The 19,854-nt window shown below is 37.9% G+C and overlaps 1 protein-coding gene across 1 annotated transcript; it reads left to right on the top strand.

Annotated features, from left to right (window-relative positions):
• The first annotated feature begins 9,537 nt into the window (after positions 1-9,537).
• GNG11 (guanine nucleotide binding protein (G protein), gamma 11) lies at positions 9,538-15,180 on the top strand. Its single transcript, XM_006891474.1, has 2 exons — positions 9,538-9,712; positions 15,055-15,180. The coding sequence occupies exons 1-2, from the start codon at positions 9,617-9,619 to the stop codon at positions 15,178-15,180; spliced, it is 222 nt and encodes a 73-aa protein (XP_006891536.1). The 5' UTR covers positions 9,538-9,616.
• The last annotated feature ends 4,674 nt before the right edge of the window (positions 15,181-19,854 follow it).

The raw sequence follows: 19,854 nt of genomic DNA on the forward strand, positions 1-19,854 counted from the left end.
AAAATGTATGATAATGTCTACATTCTGTTGGATTACCCTTCATAGGAACTGGAACAAATTTGGATCTCTTCCAGTCAATCAGCCAAGCAGTTTTCCTCCAAATTTACTGGCCTGGACTTGTGAGCATATCCAGGGCTACATCTGTTATTTGAAACAGTTCAATTGGTATTCTATTGCTTTCTGGGGCCTTATTTTTTTGCCAATGCCTCTAGTGCAGTTCAAATATGTTTTTTCCCCAGTGGCTGTTCATATGGTATTTTCTGAAATTTCAACCATTTCTTTTTTAGTACAGCAATTCTGTATATTCCCTCCACCTTCTTTGCAGATTTCATGAATACTTCAAGATTTTGCCTGTAACATCTCTCAGTATTGCAAATTTGAATTTGATTTTGACTTCTTTCAAGTTTATAAATGCTGAGCAAGTATTTTCCTTTTTATTCTCCCATTCCAGCTCTTCACACATTCCATTATAACACTTTGCTTTGCCTTCTCAAGGTGTCGTTTGAAATCTTTTATTCATCTCTTTTACTTTGCCTTTTGCTTTGGTTTCTCAGTGCTCTAAAGGAATTATCACAGTCATTTCTAACATCTATTTTGTTTTTTCTAAAGGTCCTTCATTTCTTCATGTGTCATGACTCAAAATAAGGAAGAAAAGCTGTATAAATACCTTTAATTCTTGAAACTTAGAATGTACAACATTGACATAGAATGCATAAAGAATGCTATCTGAGACATTAATGAGCTGAATGTATTGGCTTATGTAATTTTTTAATTCAAGAAACATGTGGTCTATTATGCTAGGAACAAATTGAAGAGACTAATGTTACATTAATTATCAAAAAGAGTATTTCAAAGATCTATCCTGCGGTACAGTGCTGATAGTGACAGGATATTATGCATACACATGCAGGGAAGACATATTAATATGACTATTATCCATATTTATTCACCAGCCTTAATAAAGCCAATAATGAAGACCTTGAGAAGTTCCGCCAAATTTTTGTAGCAGGAGGTGATAAAAAAAAAAATGCTTCAAGATGATGTATTAAAAACAACTGGTGATTGGAATACAAAATTTGAAAACAAGGAAGAAATTTGATAGTAAAAATATATGCCTTGATGATATATTGCAAATATTTTTTAAAAACAAACAATAGCAATACATGTGGACTTCACCAAATGGAATGCACCAAAATGAAACATCCATGGAAAGAGATAATGGAGAAGCTCAGTAAAACCAGCCAGAAAAAAGGCCAAGCTCTGACTATGAAAGTTCAAACTGAAGCTGAAGAAAATGAAAACAAGACCATGAGAGAGAAAATGCAATCTTGAGTATATCCAACCTTAACTTAGAGACAATCTCAAGAACAGATACACTGAACACTAATTACCAAAGACCTGCTAAGTTGTGGGATGACATCATACAGGAGGAAGAAAGCAAGAGCTCATAAGAAAGGAAGCAAATGGAGAAAAGATCAAGTCAGACATCAGAAGAGACTCTGAAACCTCCTCTAGAACATAGGGATGCTAAAGCTGAAGGATAAAATGATGAAATAAGAGACCTGTTGTGGTAGAGAGGGTTTATTGTTCAAAATTACTTTCCTAGGCTACTGTATTTGATTTTCACCTTACAGTTGGGTGGGAGCATGCAAATAGGACGCACTAATGAGTGGATTGTCCAGTTTTACCATTCAAATAAGGCTATGTCTTTAAAGACTACTATGTGCCTGACACAAGCCATTTTCAATTCCTCCATCTATATGTATGTGTAAGTTGTACAATGAAGAAAACAATCAAAGAATTGGTGCCATTGAATTATGGTATTGGTTAAGAATACTGATTATGCCATGTTATTGATTTTGGTGGTAGGTACTCTTGAGATAACAACAACTCATAATGACCCTATGACCAGCAGATGTGAAACTTGCTCTATCCTGCACCATCTTCCCAGTCTCTGTCATGTTCAAATCCATTGTGGTAGCCACTAGTCAATCCACCTTATTGAGGACCTTCTTCTCTTTTGCTGACTTTCAAACTTTCCCAGAATGATATCTTTATCCAAGGACTGGCATTTCAAATTGAGACAAAGTTTCACCATCCTTGCCTTTAAGGAACTTTGGTTGCACTTTCTCCAACACAGATTTGTTTGTTCTTCAGATCATCATAGATTCAGCACTTTTCACCAACACATAATTCAAATACAACAATTCTTCTTCAGTTTTCCGTATTTATTTTCCAAGAATCCTCAAGGAAATTGGGCACACAACACACAGCAATGGGAGGAGATTGCCCAACTTTCTCCCTTGAAGTTGTTTGTGGATTTTAACTGCTGAAGACATGTGACTTTCGTCTTAGCAGCAAAACTCACTACTGGCTACACCACTGGAGCTCTCTTTCAAAAAGTAAAAGGTCATCAAAAAAGAGGAAGAGCCTCAACATGATGGATTGACATAGAGATTGCAACAATGGATAGTACAGTAGAGATTATGAGGATGTTCCAGGATTGGGCAGACTTGCAGACTTTCATTCTGCTACACACAGGGTCACTATCAGTATACACACACACACACACACACACACACACAATGTAAAGAGCTACAGTTCTTAGACACTTCATGGGCAATTCTATTCTTTCCTACCAGGTAACGACAAGTTAGAATCAACTCTATTGGATTAGGCTGAGTTTAATTAATAGTCTTTCATTTCTCTTATAATTAACTACGGTTATCTTAATCTCAACTGTATATTATCGATTCTACAAACCACAAGCTCCTATTTTGGAATCTCTTATATCAACTTTTAAAAGTCTCCACAATTTCATTTAGTTAATATTTAAGTGAAATCAGTGAAGGACAGTGCTTAGGATAGATATGTTTATTATGAGATGATTTGAAAATTCTAACAAGATTCACTTGAGTAATGATAAGATAAATAATATTGTTTTAATATTTCTTTTTTAACCAAAAAATACAGGTTGTCAGTAGGATTTTTAATAAGGCTGAAATCATAGGAGGAAGTATGGAGAGAGATGGGCCAGGAAGAAGGAAATGAAATCATAACTTTCCTATAATTTACACAGTTACGACTAATAGTAATTGTTTATTTAGAAAGTTTTGGTTTCAAGGCCAGAGATTATTACTAGGTTCAAGGGAATGAAGTAAACTACAGGGAAACAAAAATATTCTGTAGCCACATCCTTAATATTCGGTCCTTCAAGATAAGATCTTGCTATCATTAGTGAGAATAAGTTATTATATCTAGCACAGTGCACCTTAGAGGCAAAGATGGTGTCACTTCATCTCACATACTTTAGGCATGTTGTCATCAGGGACCAGTCCTTGGAAAAAGACATCATGCTGGGAAAGGTCGAGCGTGAGAGAAAGAGAGAAAGATCTTGAAATAAATGGATTGACACAATGACTGTAACAATGGGATTTGAGCATATTAAGATTAGGAAGATGGAGCAGGAAAGGGCAAGGCTCACATCCATTGTTTGTGGGGTCACTATGAGTCAAATTTAACACACTGTAGCCTAACAACAGCAATTATTATTGTTTTCAGGTGGCTTTGAGTTTATTTCATTTCAAAGCTATCCCTAGGTTTTATTCTTTCAGCTCCTTGCCGTTTAAGATTGTTTTTCCATTTTTTACACATACATAGTTCAACTTTTTGATAGGAAAAAATAAGTACTCACTGTCATTTTAATTTAGAATAATTCAACAACACACTAACAATAAACTTGTTTAAGCAGATTTTGAAACAAAGGTCATATCAAGGTTCCTAAATTCTTAGAAGAATATATTAACTTAGTTAAAATAATACAATGATTAATTAAATTAACAATTACATATAATGACAGCTAAAGTTTTGATAGAATGACAATGGAGCAGAATTGGTGAAATTATTTTGGTATCATAAATTATAAGCAGTTGTTAAATGAAAAATAATCCAAGACACAGAATCCATTGAGAAAGGAAGGAGTCACATGGTTACCATAAATGGTCCTTTTTCACTTCAGGAATTTTAGAAAAGTAGACTCAAGGAGTGTAAAAGGAGTAAGTGTAACATGGGAAAAGAGGAGTCTGAATTCTACCAGCTTTATGAAGGAGAACTGTCCCTGTCAATAACGTCCAGCATGTAAAATCAATCCCTTTGTAAGACATGGTCCCCATGCTGCTGTACCTACTTTCATTAATCACAAAGTCCAATATTCACTGCAAAAGTTGTGGAGTTTATTAGGGAAACAGATTAGGGGTGGGGGTAGTGCATGAGAGAAGATAAAGGATATCACACTGTGAAAATCTAGGTTGATTCCAGCTGTACAAAGGGAAGAAGCCTCTGGTTGGCCCCCATTGTCCAACAAGCCCTCTCTCAGAGTAGCCTTAAACCAGATCTTCCCTCAATAGTCCAGGAGCAAAATCTTTAACTCTGGCTCTGACTCTAAGACTTCCTCAGGCTATGCCTTGCTACACTCTCTCTTCAGTAATTTATGCTGGCCTCACAACTGCTGATGATGTTGAAGACTCTGATTAACTGTCAACCATGTGTCCACAGTTGAGGCAGCTGTAGACCATGCCTTGGGGGTGAGGTGGGGTGGGATGGCTAAGGCAAAGGATAGAAAAGCCATTTTCCAAGTTCTAACACTATACTATAGGAGTTCACTCAATTTATTTAGGACAATAAAATGAAAGCAGAGAGGATATATGGCTTGTCAAAATTCCAAGATAAAAATCACAACCCAGATCTTGTTTTAATTTGTTAGAATTCAATAAATACTAAGTTCATTCATTATTTTTTATAGAATGTTTCTGGAATTTTAGCAAAGTACTTACTATATCAGATTTGTGATTACACTTGTTTTCACTGCAGAACAGTTTCTAACAATCTTTTGCAAATAACTTTAATTTAGGTAATATAAAAAATGTCATTATCTTTGAGCATGTGGATTTGAGGAGCTCTGGTAGCATAGTGTACACTGTGCATCAGGCTGTGTGGAATTTATCTTTCGATATTGCTTTCCTAGCCGTAGATTGACTTTGCTATGTAGATGGGCAGGAATATGTGAATGGGATATGTTACCCTATTCCTCTGTGGATTGGCTATTTACCAATCTGTAAGAGGATTGGCTAGTCTCACAATCCCCGTAAATAATTAAGCAGTTGAGAAGTAGAAGAATTTGACATTCTCTGCCTTGGGGGCGGCGGGGGGTGGTGAGAAGCAGCAGCAGCAAAAGAATGTAGGATACCTTTTATGACCAGACATTCTTGCTTCAGCTATACCTATGGCAGCAGCAGCCATGGTCAAACAAGAGAACTGATTGATATGAGAGGGGACATTGGGACTGTTACACCATTGGAACAAGAGCTAAGAGTCTTTGCCAAAGTTTGTTGGACAATTGGGGGTGAGAGGCCATAATTCACAGGACTGAGGACTTTATAACACTGGCTAAAACTGAATGGGTTGAGGGAGCCAATATTGGGAGGATAGAGAATTTTATAACACTGGTCTAAAGCTGTGAGACTCAAGGCTGAGGTGTCTGCCTGCGTACAGCTTTCCTGCTGTATTCAGCTACTAATCTGGATTATAATATTTTTATTTCCTCAGCCTGGTTCTGTGTAGTCTGTGAGCTATCCCATCAGATTTTAGAGCCAGCAAAGCAGTAAGATTGGTGTTGAGATGAGTAGAAAGAGATAGGGGAGAATGAGGGACATGTCTGACCTCATGGGAATTGAGTTTGTGTTACTGATGCTGTTGAGAGGAACAGTATTTGTGAAGTTGGTAAAGATCAGACATGGCTGCCTCCACTTGGCCCTTGCTCTTTTTATGTGCTGATAATCAAAAGGTGTGACTTGACCAGCCACTTTGAGGGAAAAAGATGAGGTAGTTTCCTCCTTAAAATGGAAATCCCAGGGAGGCTGGCCAAGTGTCAGAAACTACACAAAGGCAGTGGGATTTAGTCATGTCAATTTAAGAGTCCTGAAGGCCATACCTCTCTCACAGTTTGAATCCATCATGGGAGAACGGTGAGCAGTCTCTTCTCCTCTGACTGACAGACTTGAAGGGCCAGCTGGAGGGTCAGTCATGAGTTGGTTCTTACCCAAAGGTAATGAGTTTGGGTTTTTTGAGAGTTGGCCATGAAGATTGGTGGTAGTTCTAGTATATCCACAGAACTCTTTCTGGAATGGCCCAGTAAAATATTTCTGAAAAATCAAAGTTACGCAAACCCATAAGAAGCACAGTTCTATTGCTGTTCATTTACTTGTGGATTTTATTTATTCATAAGTGTTGCTGATGTAATAGTTATTCAGGAATATACATGAATTTGCTAAAAATGGTTGTTTGTTGTGATGTAAACAAAGTGTCTCAGCTTAGGGTGAATATACCCTTTTGCTCATTTATTAATTTTTTTTTTTACATTTTCCTGTCATTTAAAACCAAGCAGCAACAACAAAAACATATTGTGTGTGGTCATGAGATTTCAGCATTTCTGAATTACTTTCCATTTAATCAATTTGTTAATAAGACAGAAACTCTTACTATAAATAAAATAAAATAAACTCTTATTTTTTTTATTAAATAAGAATAAAAACAACACAAACAAGAAAGTAAATTTATACACTTCATCTCTAAACTTTCTAATATAGTGAACAAAATTGCAGGGCAAATATGGCTTGGTAAATATTTATTACAGAATATGGCTAGATGATTTCCCAGGGAAGAAATTGCAAGGCCAAAAGAATTATAATTTTAATTTTAGAGGATATATTAGTATTAATTTACATAGCTTATTTAACTGAAACTAACTTGAGTAGTATTGTGTAATATTAAATTAGATGATATTAAGTATTTCATGAAATAATACTAAATTTTAAATAGTGTTTATTACTAAGTTAAATAATCTTAATATAAAACAAATAAACTAATGATGAACTTATTTTATGTAGGCCATAGTCAAAGTAACTACTATCATAAATTTTATTTATGCTATCTTTAATCAACATTTAAAATTTAAGCAATGGAACTCAACAACTACAGATGTGGGATTTTGTCTTGGCATATTGCTTCCTGACAAAGAAAGCATTGGCAAATGATCTAAGTTCTTTGTCCCTGGGAGATCCTGGAATGTGTGGTGTTCTAAACACTGAAAAAAGAAGCTTTGAAACCATTTCTTTGTGAAAATTATTTCTCATATTATAATTACATAAATTAGAGACACCATATATCTTAGTTGATCCTTCTTTCTCTTTTGTCCCTAATTGTACAAATTAGAAAACCGTTTAAAAAAGAACCTTTTTTCTTGTGATGGCCACTGGCAGAATTGGAACTAGAATTTGTGAATGTTATTAAGTATTTTCATATTTTTATTCTGATATATTCATTCTGGAAAAGTCAGTCTGGCCTCAAAAGAACTATTAAGTAATACACAGGTATTAAAATAAAATATGAAACAATTAATGAGTATAGAAGGCCCCCGGGTCACTAAGGGTTTTTGAGTTCTGGTGTTAGAAGAATACTGAATATCTTAACGACTATCAAAAGAACAAAATGTCTTGGAGAAGGTGCATTCAGAGTGTTTCTTAGAGGTAAGGATGGCGAAGCTTTGTCTCACATACTTTGGTCATGTTGCTAGAAGCAGATATTCCTTAGAAAAGGACATCTAGGAAATGTTGAAATTCAGCAAAAGAAAGGTAGACTCTCAAGCAATGGATTGACCCAATGAAGCAATGGGTTCAAGTATGTCAGAGATGAAGATTAGAGATGGCACAGAATAGAGCAGGGTTCATGTCTGTTGTCCATAGGGTTATTATGGGTCATACTCCATTCAACTGCACATGAAACTATCTGGTGACCTACTGGGTAAGGAGTTGTGCTGTCAGCTAAAGGAATGTGGTTCAAATCCACCAGGGTCACTGAAGAAAAAAAGATGGCAATCCCCTCGCCTGAGATTTACAGCCTCTGAAAACTCACTAGAGGGTCACCCATGAGTTGGTTCCCACTCCATGTTTTATTTGTTTTTGTACGTTGTTGGCTCCACCTTCCCCCTTTTTTTTAAGCCCAAGGACTCTGAAATATTTAGTTAATATCTGTTAACAAAATATTCTTCTTCTTTTTTTTTTTACTGGAAAATTTGCATGATAGGCAAGAAGCTATCTCTGGGGAAAATACCTGACAGATACAGGTTTTTAATTTTTAGTTGTTGTGGTTTTTTTTCTCTCTTAGTCTTTTCAACATCACTAACAAGGCCTTATAGTTTATACCCCAAAGGGAAAGTTTGTTGGTATGTATATAGTATTTAACCATTTTTCAAATTGGGCACTTCACTTATTTTTACAAATGAACAGTTAAGTGAACATTGCTTTCCAGAGATAAAAACACCAATATTAAATGAATTTTCTATCTACATCAAAAAGTTGCTTGAATTAGGACTTTAACTTTTTTGCATGAAGTATTACCCAAAACTTTTTTAAGGAGTAAGGACAGTAGAGAGATTCTTTCTGGTAAAAACTCAAAGATCTCTGTATAGGAGGGCCTATTCCTTAGGGAGGGACATGTTGCTAGGAAGTTTGGAGAGTCGAGTCGAAAAAGGAGAGGAAGACCCTCGACCAAGTGGATTGACACAGTGATTACCGCAATGGGTTCTAGTGTGTCAGGAAGTGTGAGGATGTCACAGGACAGACCAAGCAAGGCAGGGTTCAATGTTGTTCACAGGGTTTCTGCGAGTGGTACTCTACTCGACAGCACCTAGCAATAACAATTATCCAATCAATACAAAACATAAAGAAGAAAATCTCTGCTAGTGAGAATGTAGTTAATTATGAAATTATAGAAAGTGCCTGACAAGTTGTAAAAAAAATACTCATGTGAATCTTCTCCACCTGCACACCCACCCCGCCTCACGAGTGTCGATCTGTTTTAGACACATGATAGACTAATGGTTGGATAAGCATTAACAGGCATTAATGGATGTGTGCCTCTGCAATTAAATTTTCTTGTTTATCCTTTCCTTAAGCTTCCACACAACAATAAATAAGTGTGTGACTGGTGGAAGTCATGTCCCACTTTTTTTTTAAATCTTGGAGAGGTCAAGAGCCTCTATTTCCTGCTGGGGAGTGTCCTTTTCCCCTGCTTCACAAACAAAACCAGGATGTGATTGACTTAGGGAAAAAGAAAAAAAAAAAAAAAGAACAAAAAATCAAATTCTGGTTGTCTCTCCTGGAACTTGGGCCCAGCCCCGGCCAGTCCCACGCAGGCGTGGCCAGTAGGGGCAGGAAGGCTGGGCAGCGCCCCTGCGGGAAGAGCCCCCAGCTGTGCGCTCCCTGGGCCCACCCAATCTAGACCTTTCGGAGGTCCTTAGGGTCGACTTTCCGGAAACTTAAGCAAAAGGCCAGCGAGTTTAAACCTGTAGAACTCTGGGAAGGAAGAGCGCGCAGAAAGGACCCAGAGGCGGCAGCAGCCCTCGGGCCTGGGACCCCTGCGCGGGGGTCACGTCCTGCGCGGACTCGCGGCTTGCCGGGGTGGGCGAGGCACCGGAGTTACTTGGGGACGTGCTGTGGTTCCAGACCTTGCAGCCGCTCAGGTTCCCCAGCTGCCCCTCCCTCCAGTTCTTGGGTTGAAAATGCCTGCCCTTCACATTGAAGATTTGCCAGAGAAGGAGAAACTGAAGCTCGAAGTAGAACAACTCCGCAAAGAAGTAAAGTTGCAGAGACAACAGGTAAGTTCGTTCTGCAATCGTGGCTCTGTTGAAATGGACCAGGGTCTGACTTGTTCCAAGAAAACTCTTAAGGAATGCTCGGGCGGTGCCTGGAAACTGCCGTTTGCTGGAGTTGGGAGGAATTTTACAGAGTGAGGGAAAGCAAATGACCTCAAATTAAAACAGCAAGAATAGAGCAAATGCGCATCCAAAAAACCATGCCTTCTATTAGACTATGTTTTTAAAACTCCTTTATGAGGGATGCAAACTATGATGGACTTAATTAGCGACAGTCAGTTTATACAGGAAAAATATGCTGAAATGGCAACTGTTTTGCTCTTTATACCTTTAACATAATTTTTAAAATGACTCAGCTGTGAGGTGGGGGTGAGAAAATAGTTAACTACTTACGTTTGGTATTTTTTTAAAAAACCTTTATTATTTTTAAAATGCTATTTTAACTGTTTTAAAGCCACATTTTAAAGTCTAAAACGATGCCAGTTTTTAATTTTGCTAGTGAAGTGTTCCACTGGGCCTAGAGAACACAGCATTAGAATTTCTGTTATTATTTATTATAAATCATATCTCTTTGTAATTCCTGGTTTAATTATGTTTTATAAGCATATATATTGAGACTGTCATATCTATAGTGATTTATAAGTAAAATAATTATACACGTGTTGAGGTGCACCAGAAAATACTTTTTTGGTGATTAAAACTTAGAAAGCACTTAGTTGGGTGACAGATTTCATGAGAGTATATGTCCTGGTATTAATATGTCTCCACTGAAATGTTTTGGCATTTCTATAGCTTTTACTTTAGCTTCTTCCTAGTAATGGGAATTATCCTTAAGACACTAGTTTTCTGCCTGTTTTTAATTAATCAGACAATCTGCCCAAACCCAAATTGCTGTTAATTCCAATTCATGGCGACCCTCTATAGGGTTTTGGCTGTAAATACTAACAAGGGGAGGACTGCTTTGTCTTTCTCCTGAGAAGCTGTTGTTGGTTTCAAACCCACAAGCCAGTAGCTCCACACAACCCACTAAGCCACCAGGTCTCCCTCACGGAACCTGTAGCCTAAGGATAAGCTTTTGGGTAGACCGGGAGAAAGGTGAGCCACATACTCCAAACAAAGGTTTGCAGCCTCTGGAAAACCTGCTCAGGTGTGAGTCACTTCCAGCTCAAAGGCAATGAGTTTGAAGGTTTTATTAAAGTTTTTCAAGAGAGTTCTACCATCTGTCCTTCACAGCCAGAAAACTTTAATTTTCTTTTTCTATGCACTAGAAAAAAATCAAGGAAAATAATCTAAAAGAAGCAAGTATTTTAAATACGCTGGCTTGCCTTCCTGCTGTAGTTATCATGGTAAACCCTTTAATAGTCAAGATCTTGGTCTCCTTTCTTGTTATCAAAATGCACATTTGGTGTAATGATTTGAGGGTGCAAATTTTTCTAAATTTCTACTTTATACTCATATCTTTTCTAAGTTTTTAAGTACCAGGCTGCTAACCAAAAGGTTTGTATCTACCAGGCACTTCAGAAGAAAAAGATGGATTGTCTTGTAAGGATTTACAGCTTCTGAAATTTGGGGGAGCATTACTTTGAGTCAAAATTGACTTGTATGTACCATGATTTCTCTCAATCCAGTCAGTTATGATTGGACATTTGGGCTATTTCCATGTTCTTACAATGGTGAATAACGATGTTATGAACATCTGTGTACAAATTTCCATTTGTGTCTCAGTTCTAATTTCCTCTTGGGTATATTCCTAGTAGTGGAATAGGTACATACACATGATGGAATACTATGCAGCACTCAGCAGCAATGATTTAAAAAAAATACTGCATAACTTGGAAGAGAATGGAGAACATTATGCTGAATGAACTAATTCATTCTTATAAGTACAAAATACTGCATAAGACCATTATTGTAAAAGAGGAACAATAACTAGTAAGACGTGTATGAGGATCCAAGGAGGGAAGGGGTGGGAACAGAGGGGTGAGGATAGGTACTGGTGAAATCATAGGGTGGCACAATTTTGAGGGTGGAGAGAGGAGGTAAAGGAAAGGGGAAAGATACAGTGGGGACTTGAAAAGACAGGTTAATAGTGGGCATAGTCCAATGGTGATTAATTTTATAAAACACAATGTATGGGACTGATTGGATAAAACAATGTCCATGAAGGAAAGTATGAGGGAAAATAGTTTTTAATAAAAAAAGAAAAAAATTAACTTGACAATGGACTTAGTTTGGGCAGGGTTTTTTCTCACAGTTTTAACCTTTACTTCCATATCCCTGCTTTTTCTAGAACTTGGAGTATATTTTCTGTCTCTCAGTGTTGAGGGCTTTGTAGCTCTAAAAACTTTCATTAAAATCTCTCAATTTCTTAAAAAAGAGTGTTTAAATGTGGGAAGAAGTCACAAGGAACCAATGAATAGACTCATTTTCTGAAACTTTAAGAACCACATTTCATGGATCGCAAAGTCCACAGCATAGCCTATATTAGCCACTAGGATTTTTTCCCACACAAATAACTTTACATGTTACATGTTAAACAGTTTCCTGTATTGAAGTACAGCCATGACCTTATTGAAACGTTAAATATCATTGTGTGTACTAGCACACAATTCATGTTGTTGTTATTGTGTACCATCGAGTCACACATAGGAAGAAACAAATGCCTGGGAAGGAAAAAGAGAGAGTGAGAAATGTCTTCTGCTTAAGATTCACATTAGATATTAGGCAGGCCTTAGATGTAGCTGACTATGTGGAAATGAAAATAATCATTCTAGCATGATGTTCCTGCCAGCCACCCTTCGGACTCATTCTGCTGCATCAGCTTTCTAACTCCAAAAACCCAAGTGGTTTTCTGCCAAAGGGGGAGAAACCTTCAGAGAGATCCTTACAGACTAAAGGGTCAGACTTATATAATGGTAGTCAAGCACTTTATTATGCCCTGTGGACAACAGAGGGTTAATGGTAAGCAGGATTTGGATTCAGAGATGACTCAATTTCCTAACACTAAAGATTGGGATGGGGGGAGGGCGGGCAACCAAAACCAAAACCCCAGGGAGACTAGCTAGTTCCTCATGTAAGACCACAGAAACAGTGATCAGTCAAATGCTGATAGTCAGGTCTCGTGATAACTGGCCGGTCGTTCTGTTAATAGATTATGGATGTTAGAGCTATGGTCTCAGACCAAGGAGAGCATTTTCTTAGGCTCATTTTTGCCTTCAGATAATTTCTTGTATATTCTCTTTATTAGAGCTCTGGTGGCCTAATGGTGCTGCAATCCTGAACGCACAACAGTTCGAGGCCATCAGCAGCTCCGTGCGAGATTAACTCCTCCTGTCTGATTAACTGCATCTGAAAACCCACTGGAGTGTCAGCTGTGGGTTGGTTCCGACTCTATGGTACACAACAACAACAACATCTTTATCACGAAAGGCAGTGTGTCAGAGTAGGGAGCTCTGGTAGCCTAGTTTCTAGGGAGGTGAACTAAAAACCTAAAGGGAAAAAAAAAAACACCTAAAGGAAGCCAGTTTAAATCCACCAGCAACTCTGTGGAAGAAAGACGGGCAACCTACTCCCCTGTAGCTTCTGAAAACCAATTGGAAGGTCAGTTCTGAGTCAATTCCACTTCAACAGTAAGAGTTGAGTGGGTGTTCGTTTTTGAAGGTTAAAGACCTCTTTGCAAACCTGATGGAGCCTTTGCAAACACAGACACAATTTAGCAACATGACTGTAACCCACAAATATGGGCCTGACCACAGGCTGCAGGTTATGGAGGCTTGCCTTGCATCACTGGGTCTGGGGATTTACCTAAAATATGCCCACTGTGAATGTCAATTCCTTAGACAGTTAGCTGAAAGCCTATTTTTATATTTTGCCATTTTTTTTAAATTTATTTTTTTATTTTGCCATTTTTAAGCCATAAAATTATATCACCTGTTTTAAGCTGTGCATCAGTGACCTGCACTTTGTTAACATAAACAATCCTTTGAGATGTAAGAGTGAAATACCATACTTTCTATTTTTATTTCATTTTAAGTCTCATTCTTTTATAATTTCTAGTTTATTTTTTAAAATTATACATAATATATTAACACAAGGGTATTCATAGTTATTATTCAGAAGTAAATACTGGACACATTTGAGATGCATACAAAAACTTCCTAGTAATCTTTATTAAAAATAGTTTTTAGGTAACTGATCTTTAAAATTGAGATGACAAATTTATTAGGAAGACATTATTCTTAAAAAGAGGTCTCCATTGAATTTTGTTACTTTTTCTTTAATTATTATTTTAATAATGGGAAGGTAAATGTTTCAAACCCACCAGCCACTCTTGGGAAGAAAGATAGGCAGTCTACCCCCAAAAAAAGATTTGCATCCTCAGAAACCCAGTGCACTGGAGTCAAATTGACTTGAGGGCAGAAGATTTGGTTTCCGTTTAATGTAGACGTAGGAACTCTGGTGGGCCCTGTAGGTTAAGCGATGAGCTGTTAACTGAAAGGTTTGAACACACCAACTATTTATCAGGAGAGAACTGAGGCAATTAGTTGCCTGTAAAGAGTCACAGCTCCAGAAACCCTTTGGGGCAATTCTTTTCTCTTCTGTAGAGGCATCATAGACTCGGCAATATTGGATTAAATGTAGGCCTTATTAAGACATTTTGTCCGCTTTTATTTTAGTTCCTCATTCTTACACTGTTCTAATGATAGACTTTCTGAAGAAACTATTCAACCCCATGCAGAGGTTCTACTATGTAATCCGTGGGGTTACCGTGAGCTGACTATGACTCAGTGACATAAGATTTGAGTGTTTTGATTTTCAATCCTTACTTTGCAGAAAATGTGTAATCTGTTTACAGAAACACAGCGATCTTAAATCAGCCCACTAATGCTCAGATAAGTCCTTCACTGTGATCTTTGCTTTCTGCAGTGGGCAGGAGTCTGACGCAGCAGCTCGGGAGCTGGTGTCTTTCCAGAGTCCTGCTTTACCCAGTGATCCTGTCATTTTCAATCCAGCAATATGGTTCACACCCGTAGTAATGAGCATGTTGTCCAAACACACCCAAAACTTTTGGGAATTATCTATGTCTACACCTGTTTATTAGCATGGAAAACTGCAAGTGAGGGAGTACTTTAGTTTCTAAATAGTATTGATAGATCACAATTACATTTTAGGAGAGAAAGGAAATCTTACAGCACAATGGAGAGAAAATGATAGGGAATTGTCTAGATAATGTAATGGCTTTCAAACCATTTGATCCTGACTAATAATAAGAAATGTATTTTACATAGATTATGCCAACTCTCACCTAATTAATTCTCTCTATCTCTTTTTCATTCTTCTTTAAGGTGTCTAAATGTTCTGAAGAAATAAAGAACTATATTGAAGAACGTTCTGGAGAGGATCCTCTGGTTAAAGGAATCCCAGAAGACAAGAATCCCTTTAAAGAAAAAGGCAGCTGTGTTATTTCATAAATAACTCTAGGGAGAAACTTCCTTCACTATGGAAGAAATAATTGTTTTAGATTTTCCAAATGAAGCTGACATGCCTTTTAAGGAGTGGAAATAAAAAAAAAAGGAAACTTAAATGAGAATTTAAGCACTCAATAGATATAGTTACATTTAAAACTTCTGTGCTTGTCATCTTTGCTCACTGCACACCCTTTTTTGAAGAGGGCAGAGCCTATCAAATGTACAATTAGGGAAGGAAGTCCATTACTTGTGCGTGACTCACCTCTTTCAGTGTATTTGCTTGATGCTTCAAATAAAGTTTTATCTCTGGAAAATGAGTGTTGTTGATTTAAGAAGGCAGTGTTCATGCACTAAGTTTTATGCTTTTTCCAGTCGCCTTTTGGATCTAATCAGTAGATGAGATGGTTTGTTAGCTAAAGTCTCAAATTCAACTTTCTTTGCTTTAAGTCTCACTGGATTTCCAGTGCCAAGTTCATACTGCTGGAATGTGTGGGATTTAACTCGACCATTAGGAACTAAGAGACTAGAATTTCTAAGAATAACACTGACAGGAGTTAAATTATCTGAGTCAGGCACCAAGCCAAGCCACGTCTACATTGGCATTTCCCTGGTTTACCATCATTCAGTGTCCTGTTTAAAATGTTACTGCAAGAGTGGTCTTTGGGAAAAGGGCCAGCCCAACAAGTAGGAGTCAGATGATGTCCTGTCTCCCTGCAACACAGTGACCCAGCCAGTCCCAGTTTTTGGACTTGCTGATGGGGGTTGTAGCTGATGTATTCCAGTTGGCACAGGTGCTTAGCTTTCTGAATTTCTTTCACCAGTCTTTTCCCAAAGGCTGTAGACAAGACAGCTCTTTCCATCTCATCCCACAGGAGCCAGGAAAACAGTAGGGAACCACAGAGCACCAGTGGTTTTTAGCCCATGGGTGCCACATGCCTGCATACTGTGCCTGTTTAGATCCTTTAGGATGTGTCTGCAGCTGCAGCTTTGAAAATGGGGACCTTTATACATTGCCTCACTGCTAAACTTGACTAGCTTTAAAAAAATAGGGGCCTTACAGGGAGTGCTTAGTCCCCATTCCATTCTCTTAGATGTAGATTGCTCCAGATTTGAGAAAAAATGCAAAACAAGTAAAACCCTTGCAGCCTAGCTGTACCTCAAATGATGTTGTCCAGCAGTTGTGAATGTGGCATTTGAATTACATTTAGGCACTGTTAACCCAGGTTTTTTACTAGATCATTTCTCCATTTTAGCGATGTGTTGCTGTTAGGTACCATCAAGTACAATACAACTCATAGCGACCCTATGAACTGTGGATCTAAACCCTGTCCTATCCTGTGCCACCTTCTCACTTCCTGACACACTAAAGCCCATTGTAGCCATCACCATGACAATCCACCTGGTCGAGGGTCTTCCTCTCCTTCGCTGACCCTCTACCCTTCTAAGCATCATCTCCCTTACCAAGGAATAGCCCCTTCTGGAAACATGCCTAAAGTCTCATCAACCTTACCTCCAAAGAGCATTCTGGCTGCACCTTCTCCAAGACATATATATTCATTCTTTCGGCCATCCATGGAATGGTCAGTGCTCTTAAACATCACAGCTCAAACGCATCAATTCTTTTGCTGTCATCCTTATTCATTGTCCAGGTTTCGGATGTATAGTGAAGACCATGGCCTGAATCAGATGCACTTTAGTCCTCAAACTGACATCATTACTCCTCAATAATTTGGAGAGGTCTCTAACTGCAAGATTTCCCAGTATAATGCATCCCCTTATTTCCTGGCTGCTGGTATCAAGGGTGTAAATTATGGATCCAAGTAAGATGAAGTTGTTGATAGTTTCAATCTCTTCTCCGCCCACCATAACACTGCCTATTGGTCCAGTGGTGAGAATCTTTATTTTCTTGATATTGAGATGCAATTCATATTGAAGGCTGCATTCTTTGATCTTCAACAACAAGTGCTTCAACTCCTCACCTTCAGCAAGAAAGGTTATGTTTTCTGCATAACACAGGTTATTGATGAGTCTGCCTCTGATCCTTAGTAGTATAGGTACCAGTCAAGTTGCTGAGACTCAGTGTGTTATGGCTATCTCCTCTGGCACAATTTATTCTAAAGGATATTTCATCTCCATTGAGTAGAATTTGTTTTTTAGTCAGAATTGATTGGGCATATCTGTGTGGATCTGTGTCCAGATAATTGGTCAGTTCCGTTGATTTATATGCCTATCTGTATGTCCTTCAAGTTTCAGCACCATATCTAAACAAAGACATCAAAGAGAGTGATTTTGACCACTTTTTTCTTATTCAAATTTTTTTTGCATGGTCTTCCACTTTGCACCTACATTTTAGAGGAAGCTTGTCCATGTCTGCAAAGAAACTTGACAAGATTTTGACAGATATTAAGTTAAACTTGTAGATCAATTTGCTAAGACTTAACCTCTTTATCGGGCAGTGTTCCAATTAGGGAAATATAATGCCTTTCCAAAAATATTTAAGTCTTTTTTATTAGCATCTTGTCATTTTATTATACATGTCCTGCACATTTCATTAGCTTTATATTTAAATATTTCCTTTCCTTTGAGGAAAAAAATTGTTTATAATTGTTATTTGCTGTTGAGTCAACCATGACCATAGCGACCCTAGAACAATGGCTCTGAACTTTGCCCAATCATGAGCCAACCTCACCGTTTCAGACACACTTGACCTCATTGCCACAGTCAAGATGCTAATCCATCTCATCTAGGATTTTCTTCTCATGCACTGACCCTCTACCCTTTCAAGCATGATGTCCTTCTCCAGGGACTGGTCCCTTCTGGTGACAGGCCCAAAGTACATAAGACAGAGCTTCAAAACCCTTGCCTCCGACGAGTAAGCTGGTTTCACTTTCTCCAGGTTAGATGTACTTGTTCTCTTGGCAGTCCATGGCATGTTCGGTACACTTCTCCAGCACCACAACTCAAAGGTATCAATTCTTTTGTCATCCTCAGACCTTGCATTTTTAATTTAATTTTGTCATTTTAAAAAATTGTAATCTCCTTTTATGTCAATCTTGTATATTACAATTATACTGAATTTATAATTGTACTGAAGTTTTCTTGTTCCAAGTTCCTTGAAGTTTTCTTCATAATTATCTATGAGTGGAAACAACTTAGTCTTTTTCCTTTTCATAACTGTGGTGCTGGAGAAGAGTATTGAGAGCACCATGGACTGCTAGGAAAACAAACAGATTCATCCTGGAGAGGGTTAAACTGAGAGGCTCCTTGGAGGCAAGGATTCTGAGGCTCCGTCTAACATACTTTGGACATGTTGTGAGGAGAGACCGGTCCTTAGAGAGGGACATCATGCTTGGGAGGGTGGAGGAACAGCGCAGGAGGGGAAGGCCCTCTATGAGGTGGATTGATTCCGTGACTGGGATAATCAGGATGGGAGTGTCAGAGACAGTGCGATTGGCACAGGACAGATCAGAGTTTAGGGCTGTTGTACATAGGGTCGCTATAAGTCACAGGCGACCCTACGGCACATAACAACAATAACAACACACACACACACACACACACACACACATATATATATATATATATTAAGCATGATGCTATCATTGACTGGACTTTAATTCTAATCACAGTTTGGCTTTCTGAGTCCTTACAATGTTACTCAGACCTGCTTTGTTCTACAGATGATGTTGGTGCTCCTACTTCAATCCCTTCAGATGTCATCTGTACGCATGTAAGGAATATTAAGAAAATCTAGACTAGAGGTTGGAAAACTATAGCCTGTGGGCCATTTAACTTTTAGAAATTAAGTTTTACTGGAACACAGCCCTACCCACTCTTGTGCATGGTGTCTTCTGGCCACTCTCACACTACAGCACAAAGAGTAGTTTTGACAGAGACTGCATTGCATAACAAGGACTTTTCTTCACTAAAATTAGTCAAAACCCAGAAGAATTATTTAAGATACATATAAGGAGGCCAAGTATAATGATCCCATGACTCAAAATTGGTATCTTATTTTGTACAAAGAAGCAAAATACAGAATTTTACACCATAAAATTTTGTTGTGAAATTATACAAATATAGATCTTTATTTCCATGAAACAAGCACATTCTGTTCTCCGTAATCCCATATAACACCAGATTATATTTTAAAGGTTTTGTCATATTTATTGATACGCTGCATGCGCAGTAAACATATAAACTGTAAACAGAAGCACACACTAATTGTGTTTTGAGCTAATTATTGCTTACATATAATTTAAAATAAACCCAAATCCACTTCTGTCAGGTTGATTTTAATTCATGGTCACCTTCCATCAATTGTCTGAGTCAGTCAATCATACTGGGAGAAGAACACTTCATTTTTATTCTGTAGAGAGGCTACTGGTAGAGTTGAACTGCTAACCTTTCTGTTAGCAGTCCTCCATTTAGCCTACTACACCACCTACTGTGGGGCCCTATTCTACTATAAAGGCAGCCACTAATAATCGGAATTTTCAACTTGTTAGTAATTTAGACATTTGAGAACTATTCATTCTTATTTGATTCAATAAATGAACCATGTACCTCTAAACATGACATTTAATAGGCAAGTTCAGCCAATATTTTCCCTACATTCTAGGAATTGACAGTCAAATCAAACAGCAGTAGCATTTAAAAAGTCAGATAAACTAAATA

This window comes from Elephantulus edwardii, unplaced genomic scaffold (genome assembly GCF_000299155.1).
Source record: "Elephantulus edwardii isolate Elephantulus edwardi_28Jun2011 unplaced genomic scaffold, EleEdw1.0 scaffold00098, whole genome shotgun sequence".
NCBI lineage: Eukaryota > Metazoa > Chordata > Mammalia > Macroscelidea > Macroscelididae > Elephantulus > Elephantulus edwardii.